This window comes from Odocoileus virginianus, chromosome 30, assembly GCF_023699985.2.
Source record: "Odocoileus virginianus isolate 20LAN1187 ecotype Illinois chromosome 30, Ovbor_1.2, whole genome shotgun sequence".
Classification (NCBI taxonomy): Eukaryota; Metazoa; Chordata; class Mammalia; order Artiodactyla; family Cervidae; genus Odocoileus; species Odocoileus virginianus.
This window is the reverse complement of record NC_069703.1, coordinates 30,929,738-30,956,626: the sequence shown is the minus strand read 5'-3', so window position 1 is coordinate 30,956,626 and position 26,889 is coordinate 30,929,738. Positions and strand designations below refer to the sequence as shown.

The 26,889-nt window shown below is 58.0% G+C and overlaps 2 protein-coding genes and 1 pseudogene across 8 annotated transcripts; 1 reads left to right on the top strand and 2 right to left on the bottom strand.

Moving 5' to 3' along the window:
- Positions 1-540: 540 nt before the first annotated feature.
- LOC139032156 (uncharacterized) lies at positions 541-1,316 on the bottom strand (annotated as a pseudogene).
- On the bottom strand, positions 1,165-17,791 carry SLC66A1 (solute carrier family 66 member 1). Of its 7 annotated transcripts, XM_070458804.1 has the most exons (11): positions 17,689-17,727; positions 17,427-17,466; positions 16,767-16,822; positions 11,962-12,176; positions 10,648-10,746; positions 5,354-5,483; positions 4,633-4,720; positions 3,907-4,049; positions 3,675-3,767; positions 2,911-3,096; positions 1,165-1,460 (listed from the first exon to the last, which is right to left on the bottom strand). In XM_070458804.1, the coding sequence occupies exons 4-11, from the start codon at positions 12,123-12,125 to the stop codon at positions 1,389-1,391; spliced, it is 975 nt and encodes a 324-aa protein (XP_070314905.1). In that variant the 5' UTR covers positions 12,126-12,176; positions 16,767-16,822; positions 17,427-17,466; positions 17,689-17,727; the 3' UTR covers positions 1,165-1,388. The 7 variants fall into 7 exon arrangements, with proteins under 7 accessions (XP_070314905.1, XP_070314904.1, XP_070314902.1 ...); XM_070458803.1 differs by lacking the exon at positions 17,427-17,466 and having other exon boundaries at positions 17,689-17,723; XM_070458801.1 differs by lacking the exons at positions 16,767-16,822; positions 17,427-17,466 and having other exon boundaries at positions 17,689-17,791.
- Positions 17,792-17,911: 120 nt separating this feature from the next.
- On the top strand, positions 17,912-26,889 carry LOC110140672 (aflatoxin B1 aldehyde reductase member 4). Its single transcript, XM_020899229.2, has 7 exons — positions 17,912-18,277; positions 20,802-20,989; positions 21,168-21,272; positions 22,147-22,243; positions 22,471-22,570; positions 23,164-23,293; positions 24,080-26,889. Exons 1-7 carry the CDS (start codon positions 17,950-17,952, stop codon positions 24,239-24,241), a joined length of 1,110 nt encoding a protein of 369 aa, XP_020754888.2. The 5' UTR covers positions 17,912-17,949; the 3' UTR covers positions 24,242-26,889.

Here is a 26,889-nt window from a genome sequence, read left to right as displayed (position 1 = left end):
CCAGATGCCCAGCACAGCATGGGCCAGGGTGGAGAGGAGAGCTGCCTTTGGCAAATTTTTGTGGCACCAGACTGGGCCACGCATCCCTTGAGGCTGGAGGAGGAAGATGCTGAGACGGGCTCATGCTGAGGCCCGCCTCCTCCCCACCAGCCTTCGGCCTCACCTGGCGCCTCCCACCCCACTGGCTCCTGGGACCTGGGTGGGCAGGGCGCGGTGTGTGGGGCCAGCACAGGGGGGAGCTTTGTCACTGGCCCCCGAGGGGCTGCGGCCAAAAGGAGGTGGACTCGGGATGGGGTCTGGGAGACACACCAAGGTGGGACAGGGGAGCTAGAGCCCGGGGCTGAGCCCCGCCTTCCTCCCCACCCTTCCCACCTGCAACACCCTTAGTTCCCCCAGGTTATCTCCCGCTCATCCTTCTGCTGCGTCACCTCCTCCAGGAAGGTCTCCCTGATTTCCAGGGGAATCTGATTGTCCTCCTCCGCCATCAAAAAATAATCAAAGCTAACCTTCATGGAGCTTTTACTGCCGCCAGACCTGGGGTAACCTCCGTAACCACACCATTTTATTTACTCCTTAGAAGGACGTGTGAAGTGGTGGTACTGTCGTCCCGTTGCACAGATGAGGTAAGTGTGGCACAGGGAAGCTGAGGTGCAGAACCAGGGTCTGAACCTTAACTGTCCTGCTTCTTGCTGAGCGCCGCAGAGCAGGGTCCCTGTTGGAGGGTCTTTTCTCGCCACTGTGTCCTTACCATCAGGTATGGAGCCGTCACAGAGAAACAGGTTGAAGAACCCAGAGGCCCGGGAGGCTGGGCAGGGACAGGCCAGCAGATACAGCCCCCTCCGACCTGGATCTCCCACACTCTGAGCCCTCAGGCCCACCTGGGGCCTTACTCCCATCCCTCCCCATCCCCCAGAACCTGGCACCTGGGGAAGGAAGACCACCAGGCCGCCTGGGAGTACCGTTTACTAGGCCACGTGTGGTGGACAGGGCAGGCCTGGGTGCGCCTGGGCCCCTCCTTGGGGGGTGGGGGGTGCCCAGGGGGTGACAGGCAGTGAGGTAGGTGAGCCATGGGGCTCAGGTACTCTGAGGGGCGAGTGTCTGCTGCAGCCCCTCCCCAGGCTCCAGGGAGAGCAGCCTCCGGCCCCGCGGAAGACAAGCCCCAAGTCAGGGTGGGGGGCCCAGGGGCCGTCCCCCAGGAAGAGGCGGTCAGCCAGGGCTTCAGCTCACGAGCCTTTGGGGGTGCTGGGGGGGCATTTGGGCTGGCAGTTCCGGGCTCCCCGGCGCTCCCCCGGCCCAGACCGGGGCAGGCAGCGCCGTCACTGCACGCCTCTCCCTTCCTGGGGGCGTCAGGAGGCCCCAGGCACCTCCTGGGCTCGGCCTAGTCCTGCTCAGCCGGGGAGGAGTGGCTGGCGCTCGGATGAGGGGGTGGCGTGCCGGTACATGAAGAACTGCACAGAGATCTGGGGGTCGACGTCAAGGCCCAACACGCAGAGACGGGCAGGTCCCGCCCCGGGGGCCTGCTCAGAGATGCACTCCTCTGCCCTCCCTCCCTGCCCCGCACCCTGCTGCTGGGAAGGGTCAGCCGTGGCCTCCCGGCCCGTCTGTCCCCCTTGCCAAACCCCATTCATCTGCCAAGCCCAGCAGCCTCCTCTGACCCCAGCCCCACCATCTGGCCTTCCTCCCCTCTCCAATATCCTAGGGGGTCCCCCAAGTGGCGGTGGTGGGGGGCGGGGATCTGGGGACACTAGAGCTTAGCTTTTCATCTCTCTTTGCACCCACCCGGAACACCACAGACATTAAAACAAGGGCCACGTTTACTTCCTCCCAAAGGAGATCAAAGTAACGCCCTGCCTGCCCCTGGCAAACCCTTACTGAGCACCCACGGTGTGCGAGGTCCACTGCCAAGGACTTCCAGAGACCTCAGGTCGTGTGACTGCCTGTGACTTGATGGAACACCGAGATGGGGACACGGAGGCACAGAGAGTGCCCCATGTCACACAGGACACAGGGGAGCCAGGACTGGAACTCAGCTTTTTCTGTCTCTAATGCACGTGTGTCTCCAAGGTGCAGCTTTCCTGTCTCCAGCCTGGATGGGCTGCCTTATGCCCTGCTCCCCAGGGCCTTTGCACGAGCTATTGCCGCAAACATTCCTCCCTTGCCTCTGGCTCCCTAACTTCTCCTTCAGGGCACAATTCAAATGGCACTCGTGGAGGCCTCTGCTGAGCCTCTAAACCAGGACAGCCCCCTGGTCACACACACTTACAGTTTTTCTCCGCGGTACTCGGTGGCACCGCAGTGAATTACTTATGATTATGTGTGTCCTGTTGGCCTCTCCACTGAACTATAAGCTCCCCAAGGCAAGGGCCATCTGTTCTAGCTCATGACTGGATCTGGTGCCTACAGGAGTGCCCAGAACGTGGGAGGTTTGACTCTTGAATGGGTGGATGGATGATGGATGGATGCACAGATGAATCGATGGACGGATGGATGGATAGATGGATGCGTGGATGGATAGAAGGATGGATGGATGATGGATAGATGGATGGATGCACAGATGGATAGATGATGGATGGATGGATAGATGGATAGAAGAACAGATGGATGCATGGATAGATGGATGATGGGTGGATAGATGGATGGATGGATGGGTAGATGATGGATGGATGCACAGATGGATAGATGATGATGGATGGATAGAAGAAGAGATGGATGGATGGATAGATGATGAATAGATGGATAGATGCATGGATGGATGGATGCATGGATGGATGGATGGATGGGATGGATAGATGGGATACATGGATGGATAGAAGGATGGCTGGATGATGGATAGATGGATGCTGAAATCGTGTACAGGGGAGGCTGCTGCAGCCCCAGCCGCCCCACCCACCCTCACACCCTGAAGGATACGATGGTGTCGAGCAGCAGGACACCCAGGCTGCCCACGAGCCAGGGCAGGTGGTGCAACACGTAGCTGCCCTCACTCTGGCCCTCCTCGGGGTTTTTGAGCAGCACACTCAGTCCATACAGCGTGTTGCCTAGCATCACCAAGGCAAACAGTGAGTACGAGATCCCCTGGGTTGACTTCCGCAGGAACTGGAGGCAGAAAAGGAGAGAGTCAGAGACCTCCAACAGTGTTCCTGTCTCTCTGGACCGTAACTGTCCACGTGCCCGTCTGCCCTGTTACACTAAGCCAACTGCACAGGGTGTGACCAGAGCCTGACACAGGCCTGGGGCCCAGACCATCCCTTCCAGGGCCTGATTCCTCATCCCGTTCCAACATCCTCACCCAGGTCGGCAGGAGATCGGGGCTGCACTACCCTGCTGGCCCCAAGCTGCCCGCTCCCCAGCCCCATGCCAGCTCAGCTCAGCAAGCCCCCACAGCCCTGGTTCCCGCCTCCTCTTCTGCCCCCAGCCTCTCGCTCCCACCTGGCCTCCTACCTCCCCGGGGCACGCAGTGGGCCTGTACCCCCGGATAGCAGCCCGGCATCTCGTGCCCATTCCCAGAGGCAGACACTGAGGCTTGGAGAACCAGATTCAGCTACCCAAGCCAACAGTGAGGGTGGACCAGACCCGCTCCACGAAGACCCTGCACCCCTGTGCTAATCCTCCACCCAGGGGCCCAAGCTGCCCGTCGGCCCTGCCCCCGGCCCTGCCCCCTGCCCGCGGCTCACGTTGGTGCGGATCTGAGGCAGCCGGGAGAACAGGTACAGCGCGCTGGACACGGAGCCGATGACGAAGCCAATGATCTCCTTTTTCGTGAAGGGCTGAGAGGGCGGGGGAGGCTGCTCGGTGCCCGGCAGAGGTCAAGGGTGAAGGGCGAGGGCCCCAAGCTCCCTTCTGGGGAGGGATCCCCCCGATCATGTGGCCCCAACCCCACTCCACCCTCTCACGCCCGCGTCTCACCTTATTGCCCGGCTCCACGGACAGGAGGGTCCGCCCCTGGAAGACCTCCCTCGGGGCGGCCACCGAGCCAGCGCTTCTCAGCAGCGGGGTGGTGCACGCCACGCCCAGGATGAACAAGAGCAGAGAGTTGATGGGGGCAGACCCTGGACGTGAGGTGGGGGGACGCTGAGGTGAGGGGTCTGAGTGCGGGCAGACAGGCGGGGCTGAGTCCTGGCCTTGCCCCTCGGTGGCTGTGTGACCTTGGGCAAGTGACCTAACCTCTCAGCTTTCATCCTTCATCTGCAGAATGGGTATAACGAGAGTACCCTTCTCCTAGGGTTGTAAGGGTGACTCGGTGAGGGCGATGGGGGCAGGAAGGGGGCTACGGAGCAGGGAAATACTAATGAAGCCCCACCCCACATATCTGGGTCGTTTCTTGTAAAGCCCGGGATCTGACCCCTTGGGAACACTTCAGGGCAGCGATGGCCTGTGGGCCAGGTGCAGAAGGGCAGCCGACGCGGTGTTCATTGAAGGAGACTGTGCGCATGACGGGGACTCCCCGTGTTCCTGCCCGGGCGTGCTCACTGCCCTCTATCTCGGTTCATCAGGGCATCAGGCCGCGGCAGTCAGATAAGGCCAGAGGAAGCCTTTCTGGGGTTCGGTGTATCACCAGCCACAGGACACCGCCTCCTCCCAGCCTCCCAGGCCTCCCCCAGGCCCCTGACACCCAGGGGCCCCCGTACTCACACGGAGAGGGGCGCTTCTTAAACTTGTAATAGAAGTACAATGACAGCATCAGCACGTCGGCCAGGACGTAGTACACGGCCGTGTAGGTCTGCAAGGGGGGGCCCAGGGCGTTGGCGGCGGTCCCAGGCGTGGGGGCCACACGCCAGCACCGGGCAGCTCGGCCTCATGCCGGCCGGGTGGCCCTGAGCCTCAGCGCTCGGGACTTCTGTCTGCAGGTCTGGAACGGAGCAGGTGGCAATCCCTAACCTGGCAGAGCTAGACATCAGGTAGGGGACGGCCTGCAGGTGCCCGGCTGGGCAGAGGGAGGAAACGGTGGCCGGGGTGACCAGGCAGCACAAAATGGGGTGTTACAGTCCAGCCTGACCCTGGAGCAGGTACTCACGGTCCCCCTCGGGGAGACAAGAGAGTCCTGATTTCGAGTCTCAGCTCCACCCAGTCACAGAAGGGTGATACCCAGGCTTCCCATGGGAAAAGCTTCCTCTTCCAGGGCCCCAGGCCCTGAAAGCTTCATCAGGCTCTTAGCACCTCAGAGGCCAGAGCCCCGAGCCACCCTCTGGTTTGATGTGCTCAGTTTGTAGATGGGAAAACTGAGGCCCACCGGAAGGCAGGGACCAGCCTGTCGTCACAGCGGGCAGCAGGCAGAGGGGGGCCCTCACTAGATGGAAGGATGCCTCTGCCGCGGCTGTCCCTGGCGGCCCACCCTGCCCAGGGGCTGGCCCACCTGCAGGGGCAGCTGGTCAGCGAGGAAGGAGCCAATGAGATTGCAGGAGTCTCCGCCTATCCAGCCCAGGAGGAACCACAGCGACAGGGCCTGGTCCATGTTGCCCGTCTTGCAGGCCTTGATGTACTGGCTGCGGGGGAGGAAGGAGATGGGGGGAAAGAGGGAGACGGGGTGGGGAGGAGGGAGACGGGGTGGGGAGGAGGGAGACGGGGTGGGGAGGGAGACGGGAGGAAAGAGGGAGACGGGGGGGGGGGGGGAGGAGGATAGGAAAGAGGGGGGGGGAGGAGGGAGACGGGAGGGAGGGAGACGGGGGGAGGAGGGAGACGGGAGGAAAGAGGGAGACGGTGGGGGGGGGGGAGGAGGGAGACGGGGTGGGGAGGAGGGAGACGGGGGGGAGGAGGGAGACGGGAGGAAAGAGGGAGGGGGGGGGAGGAGGGAGACGGGAGGGAGGGAGACGGGGGGAGGAGGGAGACGAGAGGGAGGGAGACGGGAGGAAAGAGGGAGACGGGGGGGGGAGGAGGGAGACGGGGGGGGGAGGAGGGAGACGGGGGGGGGAGGAGGGAGACGGGGGGGGAGGAAAGAGGGAGGGACGGCGGGGGGGGGGGGAGGAGGAGGGAGACGGGGGGGGAGGAGGGAGACGGGGGGAGGAGGGAGACGGGGGGGAGGAGGGAGACGGGGGAAAGAGGGAGACGGGGGGGGGAGGAGGGGGACGGGGGGGAGGAGGGAGACGGGGGGAGGAGGGAGACGGGGTGGGGAGGGAGACGGGAGGAAAGAGGGAGACGGGGGGGGGGGGGAGGAGGGAGGAAAGAGGGAGACGGGGGGGAGGAGGGAGACGGGGGGGAGGAGGGAGACGGGAGGAAAGAGGGAGACGGGGGGGGGAGGAGGGAGACGGGGGGGGGAGGAGGGAGACGGGGGGGGAGGAGGGAGACGTGAGGAAAGAGGGAGACGGCGGGGGGGGGGGGAGGAGGAGGGAGATGGGGCGGGGGAGGAGGGAGATGGGGCGGGGGGAGGAGGGAGTTGCGCGCTCAGAGCCCCCGGCTGTGACACCGCGTGGAGCGTAAAGGTGGGAGACCGGGGCTGGGGGGCGGCCGCACAGGGGTCTCTGGGGCTGACCCCCTCGGGCGGCATCCTCATGGGCCTATCTTTGCCCTTTGGGGCTTCTCACTAGGGAATCCCTTCCAGCCCAGCTCTCTGGGACACGCCTCCTGTTAGAGTCCAGGTCGGGTAAGGACTCCCCCCAGAGCAGGCTCTCACTGGGACCGGGGCTCAGAGGGTCCCGACGCTTTGTGTCCCAGAGACCCTGGGCTCACTCTTCTATGGAGGGGTCTGGGGTCGGGGGTGGCGTGAAGGAAGGATGGCTGTGGCCGCAGGCCCGGGGCCTGGCCGCTGCCCTATCTACAGGGAGATGGAGGATAAGATGGACCAGACCTCGCCTGTTATCAGCGAGAAGGGGCGGGGCTGCGGCTCTCCCCTTACAGATGCCAAGGCGGCAAGTCCCTGTGGCTGATGGGCCTCTCTGGGGGTGCAAAGTCCGGGAACCAGGATTCATACCCCAGCTCCTGGGCTCCAGCCCTGCTGTGAGTCATTCCACGAGGGCCACCTGCTGCTTACATGTCTCTTTAGTCGTTTGCATGTATTTAAATTAGTAAAAGAGGATGCCTAAACAGGACCTCATCGGGCGATTGATCACTGGAGACAAACTGGGACAGCTGGGTGGGCGCTGGGCCTTCCCCGCCGTCTCCTGCCGAGCGCCCCACCAGGTACCCCTGCAAGCCGGTGCCCCGCAGTTCCAGCCTCCCTCTCAAGGATCTTTCTTTTCTTTCTCTCTCATTTTTATTTATTTTCTTGGTCACACTGTGTGGCCTGTGGGATCTTAGTTCCCCGACCAGGGGTCAAACCCAGGCTTCCTGCACTGGGAGGCAGATTTTAACCCCCAGACCGCCAGGGAAGCCCTCAAGGATCTTTCCAAAACCCCCGTCTCGCCAAGATCTTTCAGAGGCTCCCACGGTCTTCGGCAAGGACCAGAAGCACATCCTGACCAGACCACAGGCCACCCCACCTCTCCACTCTCCTCCCCCAAACTCCGCCTCCGCGGACAGCCCACCAGCCCTTCTCTGCATCCTTCAGGAAACTTCAGTTCCTCTTCAGGTCCTTCTCAGACGCGAGCGCTGTCAGCGCTGGCCACCTCCTCCTGGACTCAAGCCTGCTGAGGGACGGGACTGTGTCCAGCACAGGCCAGGCCCTGAGAAGGCCCGAAAGTTTGACCTGCAGCCCTGAGTAAAGTACCTCCCAGAACATGGTGACCTGAAGAGTCTCCATCCATCGGGGATGGCCATTCCGTCACTCTCACAAAAGGCCAAGTAAGTCCTAAGGAGAAGCTGGCAGGTGGCTGCCTTTCCAGCCTCACCTGGGGCTTCTCCCAGACCTCTGATGCCCCCTCCCTGGTTAACCAGCCAGGCCCAGGGCTGGCATCACGCCCTGCTGGAAAGGAGATGCCTTAGCCCGCTCCTCGTGGCTTTGGGGACGCTCTCACCCCAGGACGGGAAGTCCCTCTCTGCCCTCCAGCGGTCACCCAGCTCTGCCCACTTTGCCTCCTCAGGGCCACCGAGCCGACCGCCCACCGCTTGCGGACAGCTGGCATAGCCTCCAAGGCAGCCTCTCCACCTCCAATCTCTCCCTGGCCCTCACCCTCTTCCTCTAACGGAAGTTCTGCAAAGGCAAGGATGGGGTCGGTTCCACCTACTTTTGGCACATCTGGAGTGGCAGCTGGGACAAGGTGAGCCAGAAACATGTCAAGCTCCCAGCAGCATGCTGGTACACAGGGTGACGGTAGTCCTTCTAACACCTGGTCCGGGGACAACTGGGTACCACGCACAAGAGAATGAAGGTGGACCCCTACCTCACACCGTGTACCAGATACAGCTCAACTGAATCAAAGCTCTACATTAAGGGCTGATTTGTGATACCGTGATTTTTAACAAGAAAGATATACACTTGCTTTTTTTCCCTGCTCCCTACAAAGCTATTAAAACCCCTGGAATGTCCCAAGGGGTGAGAGAGAGAGAGAGAGAAAGAGGGAAAGAGGCGTCATTTGTAACGTTAACGAGGTGACTTTTGGAAAGCCCTTGGGTTGCCTGAGTATGAGAACCACCTGTGTGATCGGATGGTTAGGACGTTCTTTCAGGCTGGGGGTGGGGGCTGTCCTGCCCCCTTCACCCCACTGCAGAGGGGAGAAAGGCTGCAGGCCCAGTCAGTAAGACCAACGACTGTGTAATAAAGCCTCTACAAAAATCACTTCACTGAGTTCCATGAGGTGCTCTAGCAAACTCATTGAACCTGACGAGGGGTAGGGGAACGCCCGATCCACAGCAGGAGGTCAGAAGCTCAGGGGACACCCTGGCCCGGTCTCTAAAGTGGGGAGGAGAGAATACTCTTGTGGGACTTGGAGGACTGAGTCCTTAACCTGTGGGACCTGAAGTTGTCTTCAGGTGTGGACAGTGTAAGAACTGACTGCTTGATTGTGTGGGGAAAAGACACACATCAGAATTGGTGTCAGACTTGGAGAAATCTATATAAAACTCTTAGAAGAAAAGATAAGAGTGAATCTTTTTTACCAGGATTAGGCCATCATTTTTTAGAAATTACATCAAAAGCATGGTGGCGCTAGTGGAAAAGAATCCGCCTGCCAATGCAGAAAACATAAGAGATGTGGGTTCAATCCCTGGGTTGGGAAGATCCCCTGGAGGAGGGCATGGCAATCCGCTCTAGTGTTCTTGCCTGGAGAATCCCGGGGACAGAGGAGCCTGGCGGGCCACAGTCCACGGGGTCACAAAGAGTCGGACAGACTGAAGCGACGGAGCACACATGCACACACATCAAAAGCATGAGCAACAAAGGAAAAACTAGACAAATTGGACATCATCAGATTTTTGAATTTTTGTGCTTCACGTGACATCATCGAGAAAGTGAAAAGACAACCCACAGAAAAAGAGAAAAATCTTAGCAAAATACATCTAGACTACATAAAGAATTCTTACAACTCAACCACAAAGAGACAAATAATCCAACTGAAAAATGGGCAAAGAAGCTGAATAGACCTTTTTCCAAAGAGACTAAAAGTTGGCCAGTAAGTACATGGACAGCTACTTAATATCACCAGCCATCAGGGAAACACAAATCAGAATGACAGTGAGATACCACTTCACACCCACTAGGATGGCAATAATAAAAAAGATAGACTATTAACGAGTGTTGATGGGGATTCAGAGGAACTGGAACCTTCATATGCTGTGAGTGAGAATGTAAAATGGTGCGACCACTTTGGAAACACACTCTGGCAGTTCCTCAGAAGATTAAACACAGGACTTCCCTGGTGACCCTGTAGTTAAGAATCCACCTGCCAATGCAGGAGACACAGGTTTGGTCCCTGGTCCGGCATGGCTCCACATGCCTCGGGGTGATTAGGCCTACGCGCTCTAACAAGAGAAGCCACTGCAAGGATATGTCCACGCATCACGACTAGAGAGCAGCCCCGGCTCATCACAACTAGAGAAAGCCGGCAGGCAGCGACCAAAACCCAGCACAGCCAGAAATAAATTAAAGGCATGTTTTAAAGACTGAAGACAGTTACCAAGTGACCCAGTATACCCGTATACTCTTAGGTGTACGCCCAAGAGAAGCAGACTCGAGAGTCCCCGCAAGAACTCATACGTGACCCTGCAGAGCAGTCTTAATCATCTGGCCAGAGGCAGAAATCACCCACGTGTCTATCAATGGATGAATGAATGCACAAAATGTATATATATACAACAAGCTACTATTCAGATGTGAAACAGAATGAAGTGCTGGGACTTCCCTGGTGGTTCAGGGATTAAGGATCCGCCTTGCAATGCAGGGGAACACGGGTCTGATCCCTGGTTGGGCAGCTAAGCTCATGCTTAACAACTAAGACCTGATGCTGCTGCTGCTGCTAAGTCGCTTCAGTCGTGTCCAACTCTGTGCGACCCCATAGACGGCAGCCCACCAGGCTCCCCCATCGCTGGGATTCCCCAGGCAAGAACAGTGGAATGGGTTGCCATTTCCTTCTCCAATGCATGAAAGTGAAAAGTGAAAGTGAAGACGCTTAGTCGTCTCCAACTCTTCGCAACCCCATGGACTGCAGCCCACCAGGCTCCCCCGTCCACGGGATTTTCCAGGCAAGAATACTGGAAGTGGGTTACCAATACCAGCCAGTCAAATAAATTTAAAAAATAAAAATAAATCTTTTTAAAAAACGATGAAGTATTGACACTTACTATGTACAACATGGATGGTGTTGTGCTGAGTGGAAGAGGCCATTCACAGAAGGCCACGCAACATATGACCTACTCACGAAGCATCCGGAACAGGTAAACCTACAAACAGAAGTAGACTGGCGGCTGGGCCGGGAGCTTTAGAGGGAACTGAGGAATGACTCATTTCTTTCCGGGTTTCTCTGCAGGGTAGTGAAATGTTTTAAACCCTACTGTGGTGACGGCTACACAGCTCTGCAGATACTAAAGCCGTGAACTCACACATTTAAAAGGGCGGACTCTACAGTGCATGAATGATCTCTCAGTTAAACCACTCTCTCTCCCACGGGAGAAAGAGCATAAGATGCCCTGACGGTGGAGAACGCTCTTCCACTGCAGGGCCCTTGATGACCGTTTTGACCTCTCCTCTCCCTGCCCCCCTGCCAACCCTACCCCCTTGCACAGTGTGTGAAGGCTGTCCTCCTAGCAACCCTGTGAGGTAGGGAACAGTATTCCCATTTTACACATGAGAAAACTGAGGCCCGGGGCAGCGAAGGGACTCAGGGGCCCGCCGGATCGCTGTCCCCAACCACAGCAGTGGCCACGCTGTTTCGTAATCGTGGCGTGCCCTCCCCAGACGGTCTCATGACAGAGGCCGAGCTAATGCACCCCAGCCCTCCACTCTGACTCCTCTCTGACTGGCTGTGCGACTCAGGGCCAGTTACTTAACCTCTCTGGGTTCCCAGGAAAGACAGGATAGGAACGCTACGGATTTCACAGGGTGGTTATGGAGACTGTCGCTCAGTCACTCAGTCATGTCCGACTCTCTGTGACCCCATGGACCGCAGCACGCCAGGCCTCTCTGTCCGTCACCAACTCCCGGAGTCCACTCAAACTCACGACCATGGAGTTGGTGACGCCATCCAACCATCTCATCCTCTGTCATCCCCTTCTCCTCCTGCCCTCAGTCTTTCCCCGCATCAGGGAAGACTCATCCAATGAGTGAGCTCTTCACATCAGCTGGCCAAAGTACTGGAACTTCAGCTTATGAGGATTAAATAGGGTGAAGCTATGTCAGGGTCTTAGAAGAGCTGGGTACACGGGGGGTCTCAGCCAACAGGTGGTGTGATTCTCATCTGCGTGTCGGCACGGCTGAGTGCCGGGCGAGCCCTAGAGGGGCTTGCTGTGGGGCCCTCTGGGGGGGCTGGAAGTCAGTGAGCGGGGCTGGGGGGGAGCACACGTGGCCGCGAGTCTGGAGAGGCCCAGGGCCATCCGGGCAGCCCCTCCTCAAGGCAGCCCCCTGCCCACCCCGCGCAGCCCAGCCCTGGTGCTACTCACGGGAAGGTGGATGCCGCGAAGCAGAGGATGGAGAGCAAGCCCAGGCCCACGCTGGCCTTGTCCCAGCCGTCCTGGGCGCACTCGCCCAGCACGTCCCATATCCACTGGCTGGAGCCGTTGGGGCAGCTGGAGAAGTTGGCGGAGCCCAGCTTCACCCGGACCATGGCTGCGGAGGGACGAGGGGAGGGAGCCGCGTGCTGAGGCAGGAGACGGCTCTGCGGGGAAGAGAGGGACCTTCAGCCTCAGGAGGTCTGGGCCTCGCTGTGATCCTGCCACTCTAAGCCCACCCCAGGCGTCCTGCCTGGCCCTGATGGAGCCCCTGAACCCCAGGACACAGTCAGGACGGAGATCAAAGTGGCCACACACTGCCTCTGCCGTCAGACAGGTGCGTGCGAGTCCCCGCCCCGCCTGTGAACACCGTGACTTCGGGCAAGCCGCTCCGCCTCACTGTGCCTCAGTCTCCCCATCTGCAGGATGGGGTGATGACAATGCCTCCCCCCACCCCATACACTCGTGAGGGTTCAGTGAGTTCATAAATCTAGTGCGGAGGACGGAGCCCTCCAACAATGCCACCTCTGTTCTAACTCTTGAACGTTTCGATAGTTTCCAACCTTTTCTTCTTGTAAATCGTGCCGCGAGGGTCTGCTGAGCCCAGGCACACCAAGTACGTCCTCTCGTTTAAGGTACGGCTCGCGACTTCCCTGGGGTCCCGGGACTAAGCCTCCATGCTTCCAATGCAGGGGGCCCGGATTTGATCCCTGGTCAGGGAAGTTCTGCAAGCCACGCGGCCAGAAAAATTAAAAAGTACAACTGTCCTGGGACTTCCCTGGTGATCCAGTGGTTTAGGACTTGGTGCTGTCACTGCTGGGGCCAGGGTTCAATCCCTAGCCGGGGAACTATCCCACAAGCCACATGGTGCAACCAAAAGGAAGAAAAAGAAAGAGTATGGTTGTCCCCCACTATATTGGTCAGCTGAGGCAAGCCGCAAAGAAGGACCAGGTGAGTCCAGTTACACAGGTGGCTGGAATTCAAGCTCGCAGCTCCCAAGCCGCATTCTCCCAGCAGCCCGCGTGTGGGGGGAATCTGTTGGCAAGGAGCTGGGAGCCACTTCCCTGTTTTCACCGCCGCCAAAGCCAGGAGCTGGCTGGCGGGTAGGGAAGTCCCCTCTGGGTGTCTGCCCCAGAGCAGTCACTGCTTAAGTGAAGTCCTGCGGAGGGAGAGGAGGCGGGCTGCCGGAGCGCCCCTGCTGGCCAGGATCAAGCCCTGATCGCTGGGCGGTGAGTCGGCTCTGTGCTCAGCACGGGGCAAGCTTTTCCGCATTTTGCTGCACACCGACTTCCCTCGTGGCTCAGCGGGTAAAGAACCCGCCTGCCAATGCAGGAGACATGGGTTCCATCCCTGGGTCGGGAAGATTCCCTGGAGGAGGAAATGCAACCTGCTCCACTATTCTTACCTGAAAAATCCCACACACAGAGGAGCCTGGCGGACTACAGCCCAAAGGGTCACAAAGAGCCGGATGTGACTGAGGACACATACACAGCACGGCTCTATGAAGCGGGGGCTACGGACACGTCCACGAGGACCCGGGAAAGCGACCTGCCGGGGCCGCCCGGGCAGGAAGCGCCCATGGCACCATACTTCTGTCCCTGGGCACGGCAGCACCCTGTGTGGTCTGGCAGGCCTACCCAGGGTCTCCTGCAGCCAAAGGCGTGCTTCCCCTTTTCTCATGCTCAGAGGGGCCCTCCTCACCCAGGATGAGGCCTTCTCTAGCCACTTTCAGTTTCTGTTGGTGTCAGAGGGCCCTCATAAAACGACATGCGTAGACAAGGCTACAGACTCAATCCTACGTCCTTCCTGCCCCCAAGTTCGTGTGTTGAAACTACCCCGCAGTGCGGTGGGGTTTTGAGGCGCAGCCTTTGGGGAGGATTTAGGTCATGGAGACAGAGCCCTCATGAATGGGATTAGTGCCCTTATTTAAAAAAAAAAAGACCCCAGGGAGCTCCCTTGCCCCTTCTGCCAGCTGAGGACCCAGTGAGAAGACAGCCATCCGTGAGCTAGGAAGTGGGTCCTCACCAGACACTGACTCTCCCAGCATCCTGACCTCGGACTTCCCAGGCTCCAGAACTGTAAGAAATCAGGGTTTGTTTCTAAGCCGCTCAGACTATGGTCCTTTGCCACAGCGGCCCAAATGGGCTGAGATACCCGGCTGGACCCTGGAACTGCTGAGGCCACGGCAACCAGAGAGCGGCGGGCAGGGAGAGGAAGCGACTCTGCCACTTTTCTCGGGAGGCTCCAGGCTCTCAGCGCTAACGTGACTTGCCAGGGGGCCCCAGAGCTGGGGGTAAGGGCACTGCAGGTCACTGCCTGGCTGGTTCTCACCACAGTCCCTCTGGGGCCTCGCAAGGGGGGCTGAAAGCCTCTTCCCGTGCCTCAGTGGCCCACCTTGACCTTCAACACAGCTGAGCTCGGAGCCGTCTATCTTACGTCCAGCCACCAGCAGCTCCAAGGCCAGCCCAGGCTGACACCCAGTCCAGGTAGGAAGGGTGCCTTTGCGGCACCAAAGTCACCTCAAAATCAGTCCTTTTGCTCCCCAACCACCCCACCCCTGGATCGCCTCCTCCACCCTCTTCTTGTACAATAGAGCCCACACACCACCGCAGGTCATCAGGGTAGGACACCGCCAGCCTCATTAACTTCTCCGCAAGGGGAACACGGTCCTCATTCTAAAGATAAGGCTGAGTGACCTTGCGCAAGTAACCGTCTGAGTCTGGGCATAAAATGAGGAAAGCGATGCTCACACTTTGGAGTTGCTGTACCGATAAGACACACACACACAGCTCTTAGCCCAGGGCCTGACGCCACGGGAGTGACTGAGGATGAGAGGCTAGCATCTCAAGCACCCCGAGGCCACTCCCACCCCGTCTTTTCACCAGGTGAGCCAAGAAAGAGGGGCTTCCCTGATAGCTCTGTTGGTAAAGAATCTGCCTGCAATGTGGGAGACCCGGGTTCAATTCCTGGGTCGGGAAATTCCTCTGGAAAAGGGATTGGCTATCCACTCCTAGAAAGAAGGAAGGTGGAGGGCTTCCCTGGCAGCTCAGTGGTAAATGCGGGAGACACAGGTTTGATCCCCGCTCTGGGAAGATCCCACGTGCCGCAGACTAAGCCCACGCCGCAGACTAAGCCCATGTACAACCACCAAGTCTGTGCTCGGTCTGTTGCAACTAGAGACAGCCTCTGCACAGCGATGAAGACCCGGACCAGCCAGGGCTAAATAAGACAAACAATAAATTGAAGAAGAGGGGCCACTGCAATGAGAAGCTCCAGCACCAGAACTAGAGAGTGGCTCCCACTCGCCACAACTGCAGAAAAGCTGGCCTAACAGTGAAGACCCAGCACAGCCAAAAATACAACAAAATTATTTTTTCTAAAAAGGTGGACACGTGCCCGGTGAGGGAGGGAGGGAAGGGTGTCTTGAGGGATGTGCTTTGGCGCCCAGGGCCCTGGGTGGGTGGTCCCCTGTCCATGCACAGGGCCGTGTGTAGCTCAGGGCTCAGGATACACACCTTTGAGACACACCTGAGCCCCAAACAGAAGGCGATTTCCTCTGAGGGCCACTGTGTATACAGCCTGTCACTCACAGCTTCTGATCCAAGCAGGAAGCCAGCCTGGGCCTACCTTCTGGTCAACAGCACTGAGAGAATGGATGTCCGGGGTTGAGACAAAACTTGCCCAGGTCTGTAGGTGCGATGGGGATCACAATAGGGATTTTTTTTTTTTTTTGGTAAGCTGTACTTCATGGGTGCCTTATCAATGTTGGTGGTGCTTTTAATTTTATTGAAGCATAGCCGATTCAGGGGTGCCTTGTGATCATGAAGGCCGCATATCTGCACTTCAGGATCCGTGTGTCTGGGCTGGGGAGCAGGGATGTAAGAAGCTTCTCCAGTGGAGTCGGAGCCCTGGGATTCTTTGTACACGATCACACCTGAAGAAAGGCATCCCCTGCACAGCCAAACAACTCTTCCAGATCCCAAGCTGAGTCACAGAGATGCTCCCCAATGAAGCTGCCTTTATCTACCAGATAAGTTCAAACGCCTTGAGACAGAGCCCCAGGGTACTCCAGATGCCCCTCCCCATCTCCTGTCCCTCTCTCTAGGCCTTCAGAGGGTGATCCCAGGTCTCCAGATTTATGTCTAGGCTGTCTCCTCCCCCAGGTTTCTCCTTCTCACCCTGAAGGGCATACCAGTGGCGGCTCAGATGGTAAAGCATCTGCCTGCAATGTGGGAGAGCCGGGTTCAATCCCTGGGTGGGGAAGATCCCCTGGAGAAGAAAATGGCAACCCACTCCAGTACTCTTGCCTGGAAAATTCCATGGACCAAGGGGCCTGGTAGGCTACAGTCCATGGGGTCGCAAAGAGTCAGACACGACTGAGCAACTTCACTTTCACTTCACAAGACCACTTCTAAACTGTCCTCTCAATACAGATGGGCCTCACAGGAGTGGCTAGACAGCACCTGTCATCTCTTCCCCTGCCCTCCTCCACACACCAGAAGAATGCTCATCACAGTCCTCAGGGATCGCCACTTTTAAGCTCACTCTTCTCTGTCATCCTAGTTGGAAACTTATTCTTAGAACCTAGACACAACAGCTGCACAGTAAAGGTTCAGAAAACAGCAAAAGACAGAGAGGGAGGGTGGGGGAGAGAGAAAGGAAGGAAAGAAGGAAGGGAGAGAAACAAAGGAAGGAAGGGAGACCTAATTGTCAGCTAATAGTCAGGTTGAGAAGAAAGCTCTCCGGAACTGGCCTACCTGACGACTGCTAGTGTAGAATTCCTGGGCAAGTGACTGGGCCTCAGAGTTTCAACCTGTAAGATGGGGGAATAATATAAGAATCCACCTGGGAGGCTAGCTGCAGAGTTACATGAGATAATACAGGCAGAGCGATCAGAAGGGTGCCCGGCACAAGTTAAGCACTCAGTAGAATAAGGAGGGATGGTGTTATTCCCTTCTGGCTGAAGCGTTCCCCTCCGTCCCCACCCCCACCCCCAGAGTCCCTGGCAAACAGCAGGCTTCAGCAAGCGCTGAACAGACAAGACCGCGCCAGCCCTCATACTTCCGAAGGCAGACTGCCCATGTAGGTACTTTGGAAACCTGTCCTAGGCATGGGGTAACAGGGAGCAATCTAGGCTCCCTGCAGACTTGGGGCGCATCTGAGGGGAGGAGCCTCCCGGCTAGGGGCTACCACCCACTCCAGCCTTCCAGGTCCTCGGTCACAATTCCCTCCGAGTGACTCAGCCCAGCACGGGGCCGCCTGTTTAGCGAAGATAATCATAGGGAAGCCGCTGGGGTCAGCGCTCGTTCGCCGCGAGGCCCCCTCCCCTGGCCCGCCTTTGGGGAAAACAAAGCCGTCAGAACAGAAGGGGACAGTCGGCCGGGATCGGGAGATGAACAACGAACCCAGACCCTAACCTCTGTGCAAGGCTGGCCGGAGAGGTCGTGATGGTCGCTCCTGATGGGGGAAAGGGTGAGGAATTGGGCCCTCGAGGGCCTGCCAATTCCAGTCCGGAGAGCCTGGCTCCAGGATCTCGCGCCCCAAGGTGGGGGCAGCAGCCCCCAAGGCCGTCCGGGGACTGGGGGAAGGTGTTAGAAGGATGTGGCAGCGAAGGCCCGGGGTCCCCGCCCGGGGTCCCCTCCCCGGCCCCCGGCAGCCACAGCCTCAAATCCGGCTTACCGCGTCTAGATCGTCCTGACCGCCTGGCTTCTGGGTCCTCCGCCTTCTGCCTGGGTCAGCTGATCGGAGGCCCCGCCCCGTCTCGCCTCGCCCCGCCCCTGAGCTGCTTGGCTCCGCCTCCCGAGCGGCGTTGCGGGCGGGGGCGGTCCCCGGAGGCGTGGCCAGCGAGCCTTGCGCGCGGAGGGGCGGGGTGACGCCGGGCCCCGCCCCCGCGGCGGGTGGACTGGGCCTCAGGCGTCCCAGCGCGCAGGCGCCGGCCTCATGCTGAGGACCTTGACTCGCGCGGTGGGCCGCGCCGCCGTCCGCTGCGCTCCCGGCTCCCGGCCGCCTGAGGCGCGGGCCGCCGCCGCCGCTGCCGCCATGTCCCGGTCCCCGCGGGCCGCCTCTGGCTCCCCGGCCCGGCCCGCCACCGTGCTGGGCACCATGGGGATGGGGCGCCGCATGGACGCGCCCGCCAGCGCCGCGGCCGTGAGCGCCTTCCTGGAGCGCGGCCACGCTGAGCTGGACACGGCCTTCATGTACAACGACGGCCGGTCCGAGAGCATCCTGGGCGGCCTGGGGCTCGGGCTGGGCGGCCGTGACTGCACAGGTAACGCCCGGTGCTCCGACCGCCCGTTCTCACCCCGCCGCGTGCGGCGCAGACCCGTGCGCCGGACGGCGACCCAACCCAGCCACACCCCTGCAGCGGCCAGGGCCGGCAGCTCCGTCCGCTCGGTGCCCTCCCCTCGCCGTCCCGCAGTTTTGTGGACCACCCCCCCGCTCGCTCTTCGAGCTCCGTGCGCATCCAGTCCGGACAGCTGAAGAGCGCTTTCTCCGGACGACCTTCCCCTCCGCTCTTGTGGGGTTGCAACTCGGTAGCCCCCGAGTCTTAGCCGAGCCTAGTCTAGTCCTTGCTTTCCTACCTCTCTCGCTCTCTTGGTGCTGCTGTCTGCGGCACCGGACTCCAGAGCTGTGCCCTAACCCGCTTGCCAGGTGCGCGTAAACGGTCCACAGGCGCTCTGCCTCCGCCACTCTCCCCATTGCCTTCCCCGCCGGTGCGCCCCCTCGAGCTCCCTTTTCATCAGGCACTAGACTTCGTTCATTTGGCAGTACCCTTGGCTCTCCCACGGAGAGCTGCAGCATTGCCCCTGGCAAGGCTGGGAGAGCAGGGGTGGTGGGCTGAAGAGTGGGGAGGTGTGAGAGATGGGGTAAGGGCTTCGTGTCCACTTCTGTAGCCCCGTGCCAGCTTCTTATGGAGGTATAACCCACCTCCAGGGAGCTTGTCATCTAGTGGGGAAGATGGAAGCAAATGATGGCAGAGGAGCCTAGAAGAGGAAGCACTTTTAGGGGAGGAAGGCTTGAGGAGGCCAGGGAGAGGACCTCCGAAAGGCTCAGAATGTCCTGGAGCTGGCCCCTCGAGGACCAGGTGTACTTTGCTGGGCAGAGAATGAGAGAAAGGGGTTTGAGAGGCAAAGGGCACAGCTGTGCCAGGACTGGTGTGTGGAAGGATGGCCTGGAGGCAGGTGTGGCTTGAGTAGAGGCTGTGTGTGTGGAGGGATGGTCCCTCATCGGCCTGATGCCACTGGACGTGCCTAGGAGGTTGCCTGGAGCTTGGTAGGTCCGACTCAGTAAACTCGGCTGTTACTGTTCCTACCGCACTCTGCCTCCTCTCTTTCATCCTGAGGCTCTTCCTTCCCAGCCCTTGTGGGTGGTGCCCTCTGGGTTGGCCTTAGATTCACAGCTTGGTGGATCTGCAGGAACTGGGAATGTGCATCTCAGACCCATGCTCTAGCTCACCTGCTGCTTCTCTTGGCTAATGAAAATCTGGTTTCTGAACTGGTTTTTCTCACTCAGGCCCTTTCCCGCTTCCTTCTTTGAGGCCAGCGCTCACTGCTTACTGAGTCCCAAGTCCTCACGTTGGACCCAGGGCAAAGTTCACACCAAGAATGCAGCAGGGAGATTGACAGATGTGGGGATGGAGAAAATCTGGACTGGAAGCTGAGGGACTTGTTCCTCCCCTCTGAACCACCAAGTTGCCTTTGCCAAGTGTGAAAAGTACAGAATCCAAAGAGCTGGCATTCTTCTTTCCTTTCTTTTGTTTGCTGCATTGCAAGGCTGAGGCCTGCGTAGTTCCCAACCAGGGATCTAAACCCCTGCAGTGGAAGCACGGAGCCCTACCCACTGGACCACCAGAGACGTCCCAGAGAGAAGGCATTCTTTACAGCACTTCCAAGCTGCCTGCATGACAGACAGAGCACTCTCCTGTTCTGCTGAGGCGGGGGTGGGGGTGGGGGGTGCACCTCTACAGTGGGGGTGCAGCTGTGCATGCTTCCAGGAATCGAGAAGGGAGAGGCAAACTGCCACTGCCTTCTGCTCATTTTGCCTTCTACCTCTCTCTTAAATGGACCTGCCAGGGGCCACGTTCTGCAGCTGCATCTCTTTCCCGAATTCTTGTAGCAGCTTGTATACTTGGTCCATCTCCAGACGTGTCTGTCTTATGGCAGCCAGAGTGAACGCAGCTGACTGGTTCACTCATGAAACCTTTGAACCATGGTTGGGATTTGAGAAAACCCTTTGGAATTGGGCCTGGGCCCCCTTCTTGTCTCGTGTCCCAGTGCTTCCTGCCTGGGGTTCACGCTCTTATAACTCAGTGATCCACCTACTGTGCTTTCTTGCCTTTGCCCAAGTTCCCACCCTCTGAAACGTGCTTCCCACCCTTCCTTGTTAGCTGGACTCTTTTTTCAGAGACTCAACTTCGGGGGTCAGGAAGCCCTCCCTTGAATTCCTCAGTTGGACATGCAGGTCTGCTCTGGGCTCTACTGCGCATTCATATTTAACATCAGCCTCTAGCCTGTGAGCGCCTTGAGGGCAGAGATGGGAGTGTGTTTCGGTCATCTCTGCAGACTTGGGCTCTGCCCCAAGGCTCACCAGCCAGCAGTCGTGACTAATAGCGGCAGTGAACATCAGGAGCTCACATGAGACATTAATTCTCATGCTCTCCTTATGAGGACAGATCCATCGTTTTCACCCTCATGTTGTAGATTAGAGAATTGAAACTCTGAGAACTTAAGTAATTTCTCCAGGTCATGTGGCCAGTGAATGGTTACATTAACCATTACATCCTTCCTCCAAAGCGAAAATTGCCACCAAGGCCAATCCCTGGGAGGGGAAATCATTGAAGCCTGACAGCCTCCGGTCCCAGCTAGAGACGTCCCTCCAGCGGCTGCAGTGCCCCCGGGTCGACCTCTTCTATCTGCACGCACCAGACCACGGCACCCCCGTGGAAGAGACGCTGCGCGCCTGCCACCAGCTGCACCAGGAGGTGAGGGCGGCCCCCCGCCCCCCGCTCCCCGCCCTGGCCTGTCAGTGCCCAGAGAGCAGAGGCTCCAGGGCGGTCCCGGAGCAGAGCCGCCGGGGCCGGACCCAATGCCCAGGGTCCCAATCTCTGGGACTGGCGTTCTGGGCTGTGGGGGCATCTGACCGTGGCCTCTCCCCCGCAGGGCAAGTTCGTGGAGCTCGGCCTCTCCAACTATGCCGCCTGGGAGGTGGCCGAGATCTGTACTCTGTGCAGGAGCAACGGCTGGATCCAGCCCACCGTGTACCAGGTGAGGCCGGGGCTGCAGACGCCCGTCTCCAGGGCGCCTGCGGTCCCAGCTCCTCTTGGGCCATCCCCTGCCCCCACCTGCCCGCTCCAGAGCAGCCACTCCCCTGCTCCCAGCCTGTAGACGGCCCCTGGGGGCCCTCAGCCTGGCCACGGGCGCCCGCCCTCTCAGGCCCTAGCCCCCCTTCCCGCCTGCTTCTGGCTCTGTGGTCAGCCCGGACTTGCCTCCCCCTTCTCCCTGGAAGGAGTGCCCGGACGTCACTTAGATACCTTTCCTCTGGAAGCCTTTCCCGACAGCCCAGTGGGTCCTCCAGTCTCCAGACCCCATCTTTACGCATTGAGCGAGTATTTCTGAGAATCCGCCGTGATCACAGAAGCCACCTTTCTGTGATCACCTGTCCTGTCTTTTCTTTTTTTGTTGTTTGTTTATTTGGCTGCCTCAGATCTTAGCTGCATCATGCCGGGTCTTTCTTGGCGGCCCATGGACTCTCTAGTTGCGGCTCTCAGGCTTAGTTGCCCTACCAGGGATCAGACTCGTGTCTCTTGCTTTGCGAGGTGGAGTCTTAACCACGGAACCATCAGGAGAGCCCACTCTGCTTTGTTTTTAACTCGACTCTGACATCTCTTGAAGCAGAGGCCTCACCAGATCCACGTGTTTGAGAGCTCAGGCTCCAGCCCGCGTGCGGTTGGTGCCTGCAGATGTGTGTGGGATGGCAGAGCCAGGCCGCCTTCCCTTCCTGGGGCCCAGCACCATCTCTCCGTCCAAAGTAGTGACTTTGAAACCATGCTGGAGTCCTGGGGGGGTCTTGACCGAACACTTTGAGAGCAGGATGTGGCCCCGTGGCCAGCCCCCGCTCAGCTGGCCCTTCCGCCTGCAGGGCATGTACAACGCCACCACCCGACAGGTGGAGACGGAGCTCCTGCCCTGCCTCCGGCGCTTTGGACTGAGGTTCTACGCCTACAACCCTCTGGCTGGTACGGGCTGTGGGGCTGCTGTGGGCACAGGCTCCCCTGGGCGGGAGGGCCTTCCCGACCCCGTTTCTGCCCCTTCCTGACCCGGGAGAAGCCTGGCCCCAGACCTGGGAAGGGGAGGGGGTTGCCAGGACCTCCATCCCTCCTGGTTCCCCTGCTATCACCCCCACTTCCGGTCCAGATGGCGTCTGGGGGCGGTGGCTGGGGGTCTGACTGCAGCCTTCCCGCAGGAGGCCTGCTGACCGGCAGGTACAAGTATGAGGACAAGGACGGGAAACAGCCCGAGGGCCGCTTCTTTGGGAACAGCTGGGCAAAGGTCTACAGGGATCGGTGAGCTGCGGGCGGACGGTGTCAGGACGTGTGGGGTGGGAGGGGGTCCCCAGAGTCTGAAATGGAGACACTCTAGGCTGCTTTCCTAGGGCCTGCAGGCTTTTCCTTGCTGCCTGGACCTAGCTCTCTTGAATCCTGGAGGAATTAGGAAACCCTCTGGAGGGTTTCTTCTTGTATTCTTGGAACCCCTGAGAGGAATGAGGCTCCCTGGACCTCATGCTCAACCTTCCAAGGCATGGTTCATCCCTGAGAAGTGGTGATCACCCTCCAAGAGGGAAAGACAGGGCCCCGGATGGAGGAACAGGCGGCCGGGGCCGGGTGGGGCCACTGTACTGGCTGCCTGTTTCTCCAGGTAAAGTAAGGGCAGGGTTAGAGTTCTAAGAGCAGAGACATCCTTGAGGTCTCTGGTGAGGGAGCCAGCATCCTGGGTGGTTCCGCTGCCCCCCAAAGCAGGAGACCTCCTGCTTGAGGGGACACCAGCCCCTCGATACTGCAGGCTTGGGGTGGGTGCAGCTGCCCGGTTGACTCTTAGGCAGTGGCCCCCCGTATGACCCCGTGGTCCTGACCCTGTGCTACCCTCCCCACCTGTCCAGCTACTGGAAGGAGCACCACTTCGAGGGCATCGCCCTGGTGGAGAAGGCCCTGCAGGCTGCATACGGCACCAGCGCCCCGAGTATGACCTCAGCCGCCCTCCGGTGGATGTACCACCACTCCCAGCTCCAGGTAACCTCCCCTCACCCCCCACTATCCCCGGAAGACCCGCTCCTGCTCTCTTTGAGGAGCCAGCATGATTTCTATATCGTTTTTCCCTCTGAAATCTCCCTCTGGTCCGGTTCTCACGGCAGCCTTCCTGTTGTTCTGGGTAGCTACCCAAATTCCAGGCTCTGTCACAAGGGCGTTACAAGCACGGATTGAATGATTGCTTAGGGCTGATGAAGTGGGATTGTTCCAGTTTTACTGATGAGCAAACATCTGTGAATGGGAGAGAAAGTTATGGTCACGGACTTGATATAAAACCCGCCGGTCCTGCTCCTCTGGGGGGAGAGGGGTTTCCTTCTCTCTTTGGTGTCCCTTCTTCTGGCTGAAGCTTTTCTCCAGCCTCAGCCGTTCACAGTTGCACAGTCTCTGGCACGTATACAGCAGGTTTGCAATAAATGGGAGTTAGGTGCTTTGAATAATTTCTCATTCCTATAAGCATGGTGAAAACTGAGATCTGAGTCTTGGGGGTTAAAAAGCTAAACCACATTCACACAGCTGCTGATGGCAGAACTGGAGTCTAAACTGAGGTCTGAATGAGGGTGAGCGTCGTGGCAGCTGGACGGAAGAAGACGGGGTTTTGGGGGTCACATAGTTATGATTGTTGAAGGCACCGTGAGCGCTTGTACAACTATGTAGGGTGTGAAGAAGATGCCCAACCCCAGGTCCTGGCAGGGGCGGGACTGGGAGGGGGTGTGTGACGGGGTCCCTGTGGAGCATCGGTGTGTGACGTCTGGTCATCTCCCCTTGCAGGGCGCCCATGGGGACGCGGTCATCCTGGGCATGTCCAGCCTGGAGCAGCTGGAAGAGAACTTGGCGGCCACTGAGGAAGGGCCCCTGGAGCCGGCCGTTGTGCAGGCCTTTGATCAGGCCTGGCGCCTGGTTGCCCACGACTGTCCCAACTACTTCCGCTAGGCTCCTGCCCAGATCAGGCGCTGAAGAGTTCTTCCTTTTCTGTCGCCTCTTCTGCGCTCTCCCTGGCTGGTCTTTGCCTTAAGCTGGTTTCGCGTGGTCTTCCTCCACTGTCTGGATCCAGGCGTTACTCTTCTAGACCCCCGCCTCGCTCCCTGTTGCCCTCACAATGTATAATGCTGTGGGCTGAGCCCCTCTGGGGCACTTCCCGTCTGAATGAAGCCAACCCTAGGCCTGCCTGTAGCCCGGACACTGAGTGGACCCGCAGATCTGTCTCCTCAGCTGTTGTGACTTGGCTCCTCCCTGCCTGGGCCTTCCTGCCTGAGGGGTGGAACCACGGGCCAGAGCCTCCATGGGGCAGAGGCGGCGGGAGGGCCCCCAGCCTGGCCTCTCGGTGGGCTGCAGGCGGCCCTCACGTTCCCCCATGCCAGAGGGAAAGGGGGCCGTCCCCCCTGAGGTGGCTTTTCTCTCCGAATTATCTCACTAAATACTCAGAAATGGAAGGATTTGGGCAAAAACCTTGCAAGAAGGGTTAAAAAACCGCAGGATGCTGTGGGACATTTTAACACACAGTCATTTCAGCAGTGGCTATAAAAAAAGGGAAAAAGTGGGCCTTTCCTGGAGGTCCAGTGGTTAAGACTCTGTGCAGGGGGTGCAGGTTCGATTCCTGCTTGAGAGGTGAGGATCCCACATACTGTGGGGCCCACCCCTCTAAACAAAAGCAGTGCCTCTGCTCGTAGCTGAAGCCGCCTGTCATCTGCTCATGCACAGATTCTCAGCTGTGCTGCTGAGCCCCCCTCTGTCAGAGCAGGCCCGGGCAGCCAGGAACCGTTTCCCTCAGCAAATCCCTGCTCCAAGCAGGAGACCCCCAAGGCTGCAGAAGAAATGAGATCCCAGGTCCGGTTGTTTCTGTTAGAACATCACGCCTGGGTGAGGGCTGTGAGCCAGGCAGCACCGGAATCTGTCTCTCAAGTGGCGACAGGGGCTCAACTCAGAAATGCGGCCAAAGGCACCAATCAGAGGCGCTTTAGTCCAAAGGAAAGTCCTGCTTGCCGTCTGGAAGGAGACACTCTGCAGATACAGTTTGAATATTTGGAACTTTGCTTTGTCTTCACCCGTAATAAAAGGATGCTTTCCCTAATGGGGTAATTGCCCTGCTTGTATGATCAGCCATTGTTGCCCAACAAGCCACCCCAAAACTGAGTTGCTTAAGATGACGAAGTCTGAAATGGACCTAAGAAGATGCAATTCAATTTCTATCAAAACCCCTGCTAGATTTTTTCTTACAGATATTGACAAAATTATTTTTAAATTCATATTTGAAATTCAAGGGATACAGAATTGCCAAAACAAGCAAGAGCAAAGTTCTCCAGTTCCTGATATCAAAGCTTACTACAAAGCTACAGAAATAAAAAACAGTATGGACCGGCATGAGGATAGATATAGAGACTGATGGAACAGACTTGAGAGTCCAGAAATCCATAATAGACTAAAAGCAGAAATAGCTCAAAAGGTCCAACAACTGGTGGATGCATAAATTAAAAGTGATATATCCACACCGTGGAATATTCTGCCAATAAAGAAATGAAGTAATGAGACACCTATGATGCGGATGAGCCTGTTTTGCTGTAAGCTTTACTTAAACATTTTAAGTTCAAAAGATTTGTCAGCCAAAGAAATCAGTTGTTACACATAAACAATTTTGATTTTTTGTAATTATTTGTCTTAATTTCAATATACAGTTATTAAAAGAAATAGAAACAGTAAGGAAAAGTAACTCTACGTATATCACCAAATTGGGCTGACCAACTTCCCGACTTGACGAGTGCTGCAAAGACCCTTGTTAATAGCAATATGGAGTCGCAACTGGGAAAGGGTCCATCCCACAGGTGAGACTTCAAATTGCAGTTTCGGGGCTCCCGCTTATAATTCCAGGGTGCAGACCGATACGCAAAAATGCAACTCTTGTTTTACTTTGACAGTGCTGTTTGTTTAACTTTGTGAGTTGTAAGACTTCTTAGACCTGGGGGGCTTGGCCAGGCCTTCGGGGGCTTGAGAGATTCCAAGACCCCCTCCCCTTCTTATCTGAAGTGCTGCCTGACATGCTGTGCTTGCAGCGGGCACAGAGTCCTGCAGCGTCCATGCAGGTTAGAATCAGAGGCCTGCTCTCCTGCCTCTGAAGCCTGAGCAAGACTACCTCCCTTTAATTTCCCTAACAGAACCTTGAAGGTGATACACAAAGTGAAAAATGACAGTTCCAAAAGGCCTCATATTATCTGATTTTCGTGGAATGTCTGGAATGGGGAAATCTGTTAGAGACAGAAACTAGACTTGTGGTTCCCTAGGGCTGAGAGACGGCTTGGAGATTAGCTGCTAATGAGTACAGGTTTCTTTGGGGGTGGTGAAAATGGAGGAAGAGGAGATTAACTGTTAATGAGCAGAGATTTCTTTTGTTGTTCAGTTGCTAAGTCGTGTCCAGCTCCTTGCGACCCCGTGGACTGCAGCACGCCAGGCCTGCCTGTCCTCTATCTCCCAGAGTTTGCTCAAACTAATGTGCCTTGAGTAGGTCATGTTTCTTCTGGGGGTGATGAAAATGCTTTAAATTTGATTGTGATGCTTGTACAACACTGAATACACTAAAAGCAAAAAGA

Excerpts from the sequence above, each read along its gene's own strand:
- SLC66A1 (XM_070458800.1), bottom strand. The coding sequence starts at position 13,495 with ATGTGTCCTCAGTCACATCCGGCTCTTTGTGACCCTTTGGGCTGTAGT. Across the intron at positions 12,177-13,414 it reads CTGTGTGTGGGATTTTTCAG|AGCCGTCTCCTGCCTCAGCA; the intron begins GTAAGAATAGTG and ends TCTTCCCCGCAG. Across the intron at positions 3,768-3,906 it reads CCGTGGAGCCGGGCAATAAG|CCCTTCACGAAAAAGGAGAT; the intron begins GTGAGACGCGGG and ends CCGCCCTCTCAG.
- LOC110140672 (XM_020899229.2), top strand. The coding sequence starts at position 17,950 with ATGCTGAGGACCTTGACTCGCGCGGTGGGCCGCGCCGCCGTCCGCTGC. Across the intron at positions 20,990-21,167 it reads GCCACCAGCTGCACCAGGAG|GGCAAGTTCGTGGAGCTCGG; the intron begins GTGAGGGCGGCC and ends TCTCCCCCGCAG. Across the intron at positions 21,273-22,146 it reads TCCAGCCCACCGTGTACCAG|GGCATGTACAACGCCACCAC; the intron begins GTGAGGCCGGGG and ends TTCCGCCTGCAG.